At 39.5% G+C, this 12,050-nt stretch overlaps 1 protein-coding gene across 2 annotated transcripts in view; it reads left to right on the forward strand.

The window, feature by feature from the left end:
- The window catches only part of ABCB28 (non-intrinsic ABC protein 8), a 308,160-nt gene that overhangs the window by 182,968 nt on the left and 113,142 nt on the right, over positions 1-12,050 (forward strand). For both annotated transcript variants that reach the window (XM_089808594.1, XM_089808595.1), the window contains exons 4-5: positions 253-354; positions 739-829. In XM_089808594.1, the coding sequence (XP_089664720.1) occupies positions 253-354; positions 739-829 (193 nt within the window). The remainder of the gene's footprint in view (positions 1-252; positions 355-738; positions 830-12,050) is intronic.

Genomic DNA, 12,050 nt, shown 5'->3' on the forward strand with positions numbered 1-12,050 from the left:
TAGTGGATGTTTTTGAAATGAAGAATCACTGCATGCATCAATCAGTTTTAATGATGTTTGTAAATATACTAATACATGCTTCCTACTGTCAACTGACATTCCCTCATAACTGCAGCACTTGCAATAAATCATATTACATTTAATTTTCTCCATATTTTGAATAATGATTAAATAACAGATTACTGGATTCTCACTGATCATACAGAATGCCTAGCCTGTGGTTTAATTTGATATATTTCTGCCTTTCCACAGGTTGGTGAACTGACAGGATTGCTCACCTCCGACTTAGGCTCTCTCAAGGATATTGTGAATGAAAATATTTCTAGAGATCGGGGGTTCAGAGCATTTTCAGAGGCAAGCTACTCTACACTCAAAAGGTTAAGCTAGATCTTGCTTGCAATGTACCTAGTATGGACCATAGTCTGAGGTCTTAATGCAAGGTGTTATGTATTTTATAAAGCTTTGAGAACCTTTATGTACAATCTTATGTCAATTATTTTGGGTGTTTGCAAATGGTTATTTATTACTTATTGTTACTTCTCTACGAGTTTTTATTGCATTACATTGTTATCTGGCTTTCTTAAGATTCTTTTCTCTGCCAAACTGATCAGACTTTCTTGTCGAGTTTTTTCTTTATATTTTGAAAATATTTTAGTGGAGGCTTAAAGTTTCTCAGCTTGTTAATAATGTCACTCTACTTCTCTGAGTATGTTTGCTAAATGGCTGTTGTTCTGGCAGTTGGTAGGAACACTGGTTATACTTTTCTGTTTATCAGCTCAGCTTGCTCCACTCTTAGGCGTGCTCATTCTTTCTGTATCTCTTCTTGTAGGTAAGATTCCTTTCACTTGTACTATTTAACTAGTACCATATGCTATAGGTTTGTCTGCTTGACAGATGTTACATTTTTTACTTACACACTTTCAGTACTAATTTTTTTGTGGTAACTAAGGTATAATCATAGAATTCAATTTTTTTGCAATGAAAGAATAAATGCATGAAGTTGTATAGCATAATAAAATAGTGAGATCAATTAAATGGACTGGCCAGTTGGCAAGGTGATTGACCACTATATGGGAGAACGTATATCTACATAAAAATATGTTCATGCAAAAGTGGAAATCCAGGTTCCGTCAGCAGTATCACATGCTATGTTTGTCATATAGAATAGAATTTCAACAACTTTCAAGAGTCTTAAATCAATTTGAGTTTTATCATCTAGTAAGCTGCTGTGTAATCTACAGAATATCTTATCTATCCAGAAAAATAGGTGTAAAAGAGTCTGATGCATCTTTAGATCAATTTGATAAATTATTGTTATTTAGTCTAGTTTCACTTTGTTGCATATATTTGCAAATGTCAATCAGAAGGTTTCAAGGTCCAAAACCCAATTGGGGTATTTATACACCTAAACATATGATGAGTATAAATATGAGATTAAAGTAACCCTGCCTTACTCTCACATTTATTTTCAATCTTGTTTCCACTGCACAGACTACTGATTCCCCATCATGGACTTAATGATTCTGCAAGACACTAGAAAGAAACATCACTCTCAATCCTAAATAGACAGTGGACACTAACAACTTAAAACACTACTTTGTTCATTTGTAGTTTAATTTCACTTGTCAATTTGCTTTAAAAGTATTTTGCGCTCTTCTTGGTTGTAACAAACGAATTTTCCTAACCAGTTTTAAACACATAAATAACAAATAACTGACTCTATATCACATAACAAGGATTTCCGTTATCTAATTATAACTAGAAAGAAGTAATTGCTTCCTATTTTATTTGCATATTATATTCGACTATTGCAATGAAATAAATATTAGAATGTATTGCTAACAGATTCAATATTTTAACTGATAACATGTTCAACTGGAAGTAAAGTAGCAAATATCTTCTTTATCAACTATTATATTCATTCTAACTGATAACATATTCAGTTGAAAGTAAAGCAACAACTAACTTCTTTATATTCATTCTACTGTTAACATATTCAGCTAAAAGTAAATTAACAATTATCTAATTATTCATCTATGAATCTACAGGTAGAAGTGCATCAGAAAATCATACAGAATAGTGGAGGAATCCTTTTTTGTCATGTTGTTCAAGCCTTGGCATTGGTGAGAGGAGAAGCATTGACTTGGGCTTAACCTCCCAATTGTGGACTATACTTATCCCCACACATTCTAACTTAATAGAACCGCGCTCCCTACCTCGAGATCGAGCTTGGGATGTTCTAAAGCCTAGCCATCCGAGCTATACGATGTTTTGAGTGTGCCATCAGTTATTCTTAAATAACTGAAGCTTATGGACAAACAAAAAGATCTCATGATTCGCACATATGCCTGAAACTACCTTGGCCAAGGATTTCAAATTGGGTTTGTGAACCCAATCTCCACCACTCGACTTGACAATAGGTTTCTTTAATCAGGACAAGCATGAGCTATTAAATTATTCATTCCATTCTGATTTCTTGATTTTATTTATAGGTTAGTTTACACCTCTTCACCACATATTGGCCTCTCTATCGGGTGAACTCCTTGGTGTCCTCATGGTTCCGACTTGATTTTACACCTCTTCACCCATATTATGGCTTCTCTGCCAGGTGAACTCCTTGGTGTCAAAGTAATCTAATTTCAAGCTTGGTAATATAAATGTTATATGTATGGCATTCATGTGGATTCGTTCAATATTCATTAGTACCTCAGTCTTCAATAGATTGCATACTTGATGTAAGCTTAAGACTGTTTGGAAAATTGGTATGATAAATGTCTCAGTCATCTATAGAAACATATTGGATTACCTCTATAATCCTTCCTAACCAGCTAAGGAGGGTTATAGATATAGAATGGGTGAGCAGAATAAAATTATAAAAAAAATGGAAGTACATATGCACAAAGTTTATATTTGGCCAAGTTCTGATAGGATTGATTCCATATCTTACTGTTTTTAAGTATTAAGCTTTGCCACTGCAAACTACACATTCGGTTATTAAGGATTACCAAACAAGAGTATGACCTACGAGTTGGTTGAAACTTGTTTTTCCTGCAAATTAGAGATTTGATTACGGCTTCTCTTTCATAGCTACAGATGTATCGGGTTGTCAGCGGATGGCTAGTGAGGTATTTGCAAGGATTTGATAGCATAAAAAAATGATATTCGGTGGTAGGGAAAGAGTATTTAGTGCAAAGAATTATCATGAAGTCTGAAACATGAAAGAGAGAGACATGTTTTATACAATTTCAACCACGGCTCTTAGAAGTTAAATCGAGACTTCTTGGCTTCCAAAAGTTTTCAAGAAGTCTGTTCGATTGCTTCAAGAATTTCAATTTGAAAAGAAAAGAATAAAAGTGGGAATTTAAATGAGAAGAAAATGAAAAGATTAAATCTTTTATATTATTATTATAAGCTCTTAAGTACATTCTCGCATGTATACTGATTAGGTGGCATCATTAGATTATTTATTTTTAATTTATTGGTGCCACTTCATTTTTATATATATAAGTTTGTATTTATGAGTTATAATAATGATTAAATAAAAGAGATTCAAAATTCTTAAAAGGTATGAATTATATTTAGTTTTGATTATTTTAAGTTGTTATTATATTGTTTTTCCTAATAGCTCATGCAATCCTTTAACGAAACCTAAGGTCAAGTCTTCATTTCCTTTCCAAGGCAGTTTAGGTCATACCTATCGATCCTGATGACTGGGCCATTTCGACCATCCCCTTTCGATGATCTCATTTAGCAATGCTTCCCCTCTCCTCAGTCTTCTTCCTGCAACCACTCAAGCAAAACATTCTCGCCAATACATTAATTCAAAAATATAATAACCTTATTAATCATCAGTTTTCAAACATCTATATTAACTAACTCATTTCACATGATCATGAAGGAATACTTCGTTCTCAGTTGGTACAACATATATAATTTAACTAACTTGCTTCACATGACTATGGAAGAAATAATCAAATGTTGCAACGTATAGAATTAACTAACTTGTTTCACATGATTAGGAAAGAAATAATCAATCGATACAATGTATATAATTAACTAACTTGTTTCACATGATCAGGAAAAGAAAATAATTCGTTAACCCAACGATCATAATCAAAATTAAAATTAGGGCAAAATTTGGGATGTAACGTACCCACCCCCTTAGATTTTTCATTGTCCTCGATGAATATAATAACAAAACTTAAGTAATACTTTATCAGTTTATACAGGAAGAAAAGAAATATTTAGACTTCAATTTCAGAGAAAAGATGGGGGTATCTTTGAAAAATGTCATGGTAATCCTCCAAAGTAGCATTTTCCTTAGTATATTGGTCCCATTGGACCTTGCATTGAGTCACTTCCCGATTTCATAAGCGTAGCTTACGCACCTTGAGTATTCTAAGTGGTCTTACCTCTACCACCCTTGGTTCTTGCACCTGCAATAATTTCCAATCAATCATATGCTCATGGTGGGTAATATACTTTTTAAGATATGACACATGGAAGACATCATGCATTCTGGCAAGGGCTGGTGGTAAAGCAATCCTCAAAGCTACTGGGTTCACAACTTCTAGCACATCAAAGGGTCCCAGATATCTTGGGACTAACTTTGCATTTTTGCCATACTTGATAGTACCCTTTTGAGGTTTTACCCTTAGTAATACTTTGTCCTCTACTAAGAATTCTCTAGGTTGTTCTTTTGGCATCAGCATAACTTTTCTGCCTGTCGTTAGCTTCCTTTAACCTTTGACGAATCTAGATCACCTATTCTTCCATCTCTTGAAGCATTTTAGGCCCAACAATGCTCCTGTCTTCTAATCGATTCCAACTCATTGGAGTTCTACATTTACGACCATACAAGGCCTCAAAGGGGGCCATTCTAATAGTGGACTGATAGGAGTTGTTATATGCAAATTCTACCAAGGGTAAGTATGTTTCCCATTGGTACTGTTGGTCCATACAATATACTCTTAGAAGGTCTTCTAATACTTGATTTACCCATTCTGTTTGACCATTTGTTTCAAGATGCTAGATTGAACTAATGTTTAATTTAGTACCCAAGGCTGTAAATAATGTTTGCTAGAATCTAGAAGTTATCCTAGCATCCCTATCTGAAATAATTATCTGAAAATCTCCTTCATGAACTTATGGGCAATCTCGGGTGCCCCATCAGTTAAATTCCCCGGTATGAAATGAGCGACCTTTGTCAATCTATCAACTACAACCAAAATAGTGTTGTGTTGATTTCGTCTCATAGGTAATCCTTGTACGAAATCCATGGATATTACCTGCCATTTCCACTCGAGTACTTCATTAGGGTGTAGCAGTAAAAGATCATCTATCCTCAACAATGGGTACCGGTTTTTTATGGTAACTTTATTGAGCATTCTGTAATCTATACATAATCTCATGGTTCCATCTTTCTTCCTTACAAACAACACTAGGGCTCCCCCTGGTGAGACACTAGGCCGGATCAGTTTCTTATCTCGCATGTCTTGAAGTTGGATTTGTAATTCCATTAATTCTGTAGTTGTCATCCTATATGGTGCCCGAGATATGGGTTCTGCCCTTGGTATTAAATCTATGGTGAAGTCAAATGCTTGGGAAGGGGGTAATCTAGGAAGTTCTTTAGGAAATATGTCTTGATAATTCTTTAAATAAGGGTATTTTTCCTCGAAGGACTCTTTTAACTTTTCTCTGATTTCCCCATCTTAAAAAATGTAGTCATCTCCATAAGTGGTGGTTTTGGGTTCCCTTGTGTCTTCATTCTTAACTGCAAAAATTTCACAGCCCTTTCTTCCATATCTTTTAAGTTGCATTGCAAAAATCTGTTTTGATCTAATTTCATGCTTAATCCCTGTAATGCTCATGGGTCTACACTGATCATCCACATAGCTCACTGTTTTGGCAAGACAATCTACTTTGGCCCTATGTTCACTGAGCCAATTGATTCCTATGATAATGTCGTATGACCCAAGGGGTGCTACATATAAGTTCAGTTCTGTTGAGAAATTCAAAAAATCAACCTAAGCTTCAAATAGGCATTGCTCTACCTTTGTTTGTCGTACTGGTAAAGAAATCAACGCATACAGGCAATGGAACAGAATGGCAGAATTATATTCGAATATGCTAGAACATACATTATGCTTGATAAGATTCGCAATAGTAGATGAATGATGATTTACAATGATCCCAAACGGGATATAAATACTATCGCCGAACCTTCCCGAAGGAGTCCGTCGGCCACAAATATTCTATCCGCTACAAACTATTTACTGACGATGTTGGCTACAGAATACAGAAACACCGCCAGACATCATTCCGTCGGCTACAGAAACATCGCTGGAACCATCCAGTCGGCTGACACCATCCCCCCCAAAAAGAAAAGTCGTCTCCGGACGACAATTACAACATATCTGAGACAAATTAACAAACTCAATGAGAAACAGAACGCCAACAAACTTCTGATGAAACGTCTCCTCCAACAATGAAAACCAATACATAGACAAGCCTTTCAAAGAACACCAAGCGGTGGAGATCTAAGTCCGCCGTCACCTCGTATCCATCATGCCAAGTCGACCATTGCACAACGGATGTCACTGCTGCTAAGGATTATCACCGAAGGCACAAAGTATGCAAGGAAACCCTGCTGTATGCCCGCAAGAAAGAGTTATAAGCCCACGGAGGAGAGTTTGCAACGGATGGAGGACAAACCCACAGAGAGAAAAAAAGGGGTCTCTGCGGAAAGAAGTCCGCAGGGACATCAAGCGGAAGAAGTCCGCGGGGACAATACCCGCGAGACAAGTGTCCGCGGGACATCCTGCCCGCGGAGCACAGTTCGCGGGGACAATGCCTGCGGGACATCTGCTCGCGGAACACAGTCTGCGGGGACACTGCCCGCGGGACAGGTGTCCGCGGGGACAATGCCCGCGAAACATCCTGGCCACGGAGCATAGTCCGCGGGGAGAGCCCGTGGACAACCCTCTACTTGCTTTTTTTTTTTTTTAATTTTTTAAAATTTAAAATTTTTTTTTTTTTTTTATTAATTTATTTTTTTTCAATTTTTATTTCAAAATTTTATTATTATTATTATTTTTTCTCTTTGACAAAAATAAAATAAAATTAAAAGACAACACCTCGTTTCACCTCCAGGCGTCGCCATTCTGCAACAACGACGACAAGGGAATCATCTGATCATTCTGTGACGGTGATGGCATCTTCCTAGCATGGTAGGATTCGTTGACTGCGTGAGGTACCTCTTGCCCGTCTAATGTTCCCAACTTTACCACTCGATAGTTGCTGACCTCCCGGATTTGATATGGTCCAAGCCCTCTGGCCTTAAACTTTTCCACTTTGATTTCATTCCGACCGTCGTACGCCTTACGTCTGTTCTGTGCCACCTCCATCGTCCACTGTGCCTGCGGTCATCGCGCAACTGGATTATTTCCTTGCTGTCGGTGCCCTTCCACTAATTTTATGCTGCGTTGTAATCTTTTCTTTCCACGCGGTCCATTCACCATGTATCGGACAGTGGGATCTTTCGTTTTTCTGTGTTCAGACAGTATGTTCTTCCCCTCAGCTTCAGCCATGGCAACTTTTCCTTCTTTCGCTTTCCTGCATTCCTCCAGACATTCATTTTTCTTTGTTTTGTCACGTTCGTCGACCGTTAACATATTGCAACTCGAAAACAGTTCGTAGTCTTCTATTTGCTAGTGGAATAGGCCATTCACTGAGTCCAGGTCGTCATCATTCGATCCTCTGTCAAGTCTCAATACTCCTTCGTCTGGTTCCATTCTCCTCTTTGCTTCGTCGTCACTTTTGCCGTCACTCTCTGAATCTGACGATGCTGCCTCCTCACCGACCATTTGTGTATGCAGGTCAATTGTGAATCTTTTGCCTCCGTGCTCCATTGATAGGGTATTTCGTTTCCAATCATGTTTTACTTTTGCTTTCACCAACCAATCCCGTCCCAGAATAGCATCATATCCTTTTCTTTTTAATGGAATGACCACAAAATCCAATAAAAATGGTTGCGTACCAATTGTTACCAGTTGCGCTTTCAAGATTCCCAATGGTTTGATTCCATGTTGGTCTACCGTGAGCAACTGAAATGCAGGTGGCCCTAATGTCAGCTTTCCTAACTTCTTCCAAGTATCCTCCGGCAACACATTCACGCCGGACCCTCCGTCGACAATTGTGTCTGTCAAAACATTTTCCAAAATCCCCATCTCGACGACCGCTGGATGTTGTCTGGATGTGAGTGCCAGTAGCATTGGGTCTGTTGTCATCACTTCCCTACTATCGCTTCCTGTGTCCTCCGGTGCTTTCGAAAACGGTGTATGATTCAGAATGGCCGTCCGTAACTGGGGCATTGTGAGGTCACTTATCTTGACTGGTATCTGCGTTTGTAAGATCTGTCGTACAATGTTTTGTTCTGCGAAGTTCCTTGCCAAGGTACCGGTGATATCCTTCAATTGAGATGTCCCTGCTGACGATTCCTTTGCAATGTCCGCCTGCGCTTCCCCCACTTTGCTCTTTTCCTCCGCTTGCCTCCGTGTAATTGCCAAAACCTCCTCTACATCCGTGCCAACAGTGATCAAGTTTACTCCAGCCTTTGGACACTTGGAATCTTCGTGATCGCCGGGTCTGCATCATCTGCATAATAATTTGGGTGTGTTTGCCGCTGTACAATCCCGCGCAAAATGACCCCACAAATTACATGCTCGGCATTGAACGATTGGCCGTCTGTTTGCATAATACTGAGTTCGACTTCGGCTCCCATTATTATTGTTATTGTTTGCATTGTTATTTTGCCCTCTGCTATTATTCCTGTATCCTCCAGATGTAGCACCGGCAGTATTCGTGTTTCCGCTACTACTTGACGGGGAAGCCTCTTGTGTGAGAAGCACCTGCGGTGATCCTCTTGTTTTCATGTTAAAGGGGTAGTCTTCTGTCGAATGGCCCATGATCTGACAGATGTCACATAAATTGTTCTTCGGACACGATCCTTTAGTATGACCGTCGGTCTTACATTCCGTACACCACAGTTCACTACCTTTCGGCTCCTTTTGCATAATTTAAATTCCATCATTCGAACCATATCCTTTTGTAAGGTACGAACCTTTTTGCTACTACCTTCATCGTCGTTGCTATCATCTCCAGCAGATTCGTCGTCATCAGAGTCAGAGGAGCTAGTTTTCTTCTTCTTTGTCTTGTGCACACTTTCAAGGTCCAGTGCTCTATTATAAGCATCAACATATGACGACGGTGGCACGATTTTCATTTTCCTCCGCAACCGCGAGTGTAGGCCATCCACAAACCGCCTTTTCTGTAATCCATCTGCCGGCTTGCTTTCCATTTTGTTTATTAAATCTTTTAATCTCCTGGCGTAGACGTGGACAGTTTCGTGCTTCCCCTATTTCGTATTGAAAATCTCTGCTACGATTTCATTATCGTCCCGTAAGAGTTTAAATTCCGCCAAGAACTCCTTTTTAATCTTTTCCCAGGTATCTAGCTTCTACGGATCCATATCCGAAAACCAATCAATCGCGACACCCCGTAGCATTGCCGAAAATTGCCTGGCCCATTCGTCAGCATCTGTGATTCCATTTGCCTGCCAGATTGTCTCACATGTCTTACAATGTCGGATGGGGTCGACTGTACCATCACCTTCAAATTTCGGCAGCTTCTCTTTGGGTCTTGCCATCATAACACTGGAGGTCTGCACTGTCACACTGGAGGTTTGCACTCCTACACCGGCAATCGACACTCCCACACTGGCGGTCGGCACTCCCACATCGACAGTCTGAACTCCCACACCGGTGGTCGGCACTCCCACACCGGCAGTTGGCACTCCCACATCGGCAGTCTGAACTCCCAAACCGGCGGTTTGCACTCCCGCACCGGCGGTCTGCACTTCCGCACCGGAGGTGTCAACAATTGCGAACCTTGGTGAAGAAGAAGGATCCTCTGAAATTATTTCCTGCGGAAGTCTATCCTGGACGAAGAGATCACTCCACGCTCGTGCTCCGTCGGCACTGCGAGCCGTGCAAGTTGATGCTCTTCCGTCAGAGTTTTCCTCCCTTGGCGAACACAAGTTCAAGAACTCCTCCCGTGCTTCTTCCACCAATTCCACCCGCTGCCGAGTCTCCTCCAACAATTCTTCCGCGCTCTGGTGTCCGTCGGCAATCTTCTGAAATCTCCGTCGGCGTTCGGCTTGCTGTGCCAGAATTAAATTCTCTTGCGTAGTACGGATTCCATCTTTTCCCTTCGCCTTATTTCGATCCTTGTTAAGCTGATTTGGCATTAATCTTCATTCCTCCCACCTTCCAGATTCATAAGGCAACGATGCCAAATGTTTGTCGTACAGGTAAAGAAATCAACACATACAGGCAATGGAACAGAATGGTAGAATTATATTCGCATATGCCAGAACATACATTATGCTTGATAAGATTCGCAATAATAGATGAATGATGATTTACAATGATCCCAGACGGGATATAAATACTACCGCTGAACCTTCTTGAAGGAGTCCGTCGGCCACAAATATTCTATCCGCTACAAACTATTTACTGACGACGTCAGCTACAGAATACAGAAACACCGCCGGACATCATTCCGTCGGCTATAGAAACACCACCGGAACCATCCAGTCGGCTGACAACCTTGGCCCTTGACTGGTTCACATATTCGACTGTCCATGGTTTTGCCATAAAACTAGATCTTTTCGGAAACCTACTTAATAATCTAAGTGATATAAAACATTCAGATGCTCCAGTATCAATTAATATGGACACAAGATTTCTATAAATCTTACCTGGAGTTTCGATGGGGCGTATCTGTTGTTGTGCTTTTTTGTTATCTAGGGCTACGTGAATCCTTTGTTGGAAGGCTTGCTGTTGTTGTGGTAAGGGTGGTCTTTGTGGTAAACTGATTTTGGGTTTACTGGGGCATTGGTTTGCATAATGATCTCCTCCACAGATAAAACATCCTTCTAGTGGTCCTTTCTTCTCATTGTTCTTGTTCCTATTCGTATTATAATTGCTTTTGACATCCTTAACTCCATTGCTCTTTGACTCTAGTTTGCTGTATTTGTAATCCTTAAATTGCTTTTTTTGAGGCCTGAAATCAACACCTTCTAAATTCCAGGTTGTCTTTCTCTTGTTGTCTCAGATGGAGTCATTCTTTTTGATTTTGTGTTCTTGCCGAACAACCTTTTGTAGGGCTTCTTCCATGGTTCGAGGAGTGAGAACATCAATAGCTCCTCCTATCCTATTGTTCAAACCCATGGTAAATTTTCTCACCTTCAAATTGGTGTCTTGCTGATATGGTGGAACGTATTTCAACAATCGAGTGAACCTCTTCCAGTACTTATGTACTGACATGTCTCCTTGTTTTAAGTTTTGGAATTCTAAAAGCTTCTGATCATAAAAGGTTTGTGGCAGCCAACGGTTCCGGAAAATGTTCACAAATTTTTCCTAGGTGATCTCAGTGGTTTTAATATTCTGTTTAACTTTGGTGTTTCCCCACCAGGTTGTAGCTTCTCTGGTAAAATGGTATATTCCCCAAATTGCTTTTGAGGTTTCAGAGAAATTCCTAATCTCAAAATACTATTCTATTTCAGTTAACCAAGCTTCTGCTTCCTCTCGGACTCAGAACCGGAAAACTTAGGTGGTTTTATTTTCTTAATGTTTGCTGACAAGTCAGCCACTATCTCTTTCTTCTTTTGTTTTTGAGATTGCTTGGGAGAGGTGGTTTTGTTATGCTCAGAGACTTTTGTCTCCGCTCTAGGAGGTGGTGAGGTTTGAGTTTCCTCATGGTTCTGCCCTATTTGGGCTGCCATTTCACTCATTCATTTTTTCATGTTTTCTAATTTTAGTTGGGTTTCTTGTAGGATCTGAAGTAATAGATCATTAGAAGATTGGGTATTTTTGCGGATTATGTTTTGATTTACAATGTTCTCATTGCTGTTCATTTTTATGCTTATGATTCCCACCTATTAATGTACAATTGTGTCAATTTAGTGATAGAAGAAGAAGAAATAAAAT

Source organism: Cupressus sempervirens, chromosome 11, assembly GCF_028749045.1.
Source record: "Cupressus sempervirens isolate cs-2001-9-10 chromosome 11, ASM2874904v1, whole genome shotgun sequence".
NCBI lineage: Eukaryota > Viridiplantae > Streptophyta > Pinopsida > Cupressales > Cupressaceae > Cupressus > Cupressus sempervirens.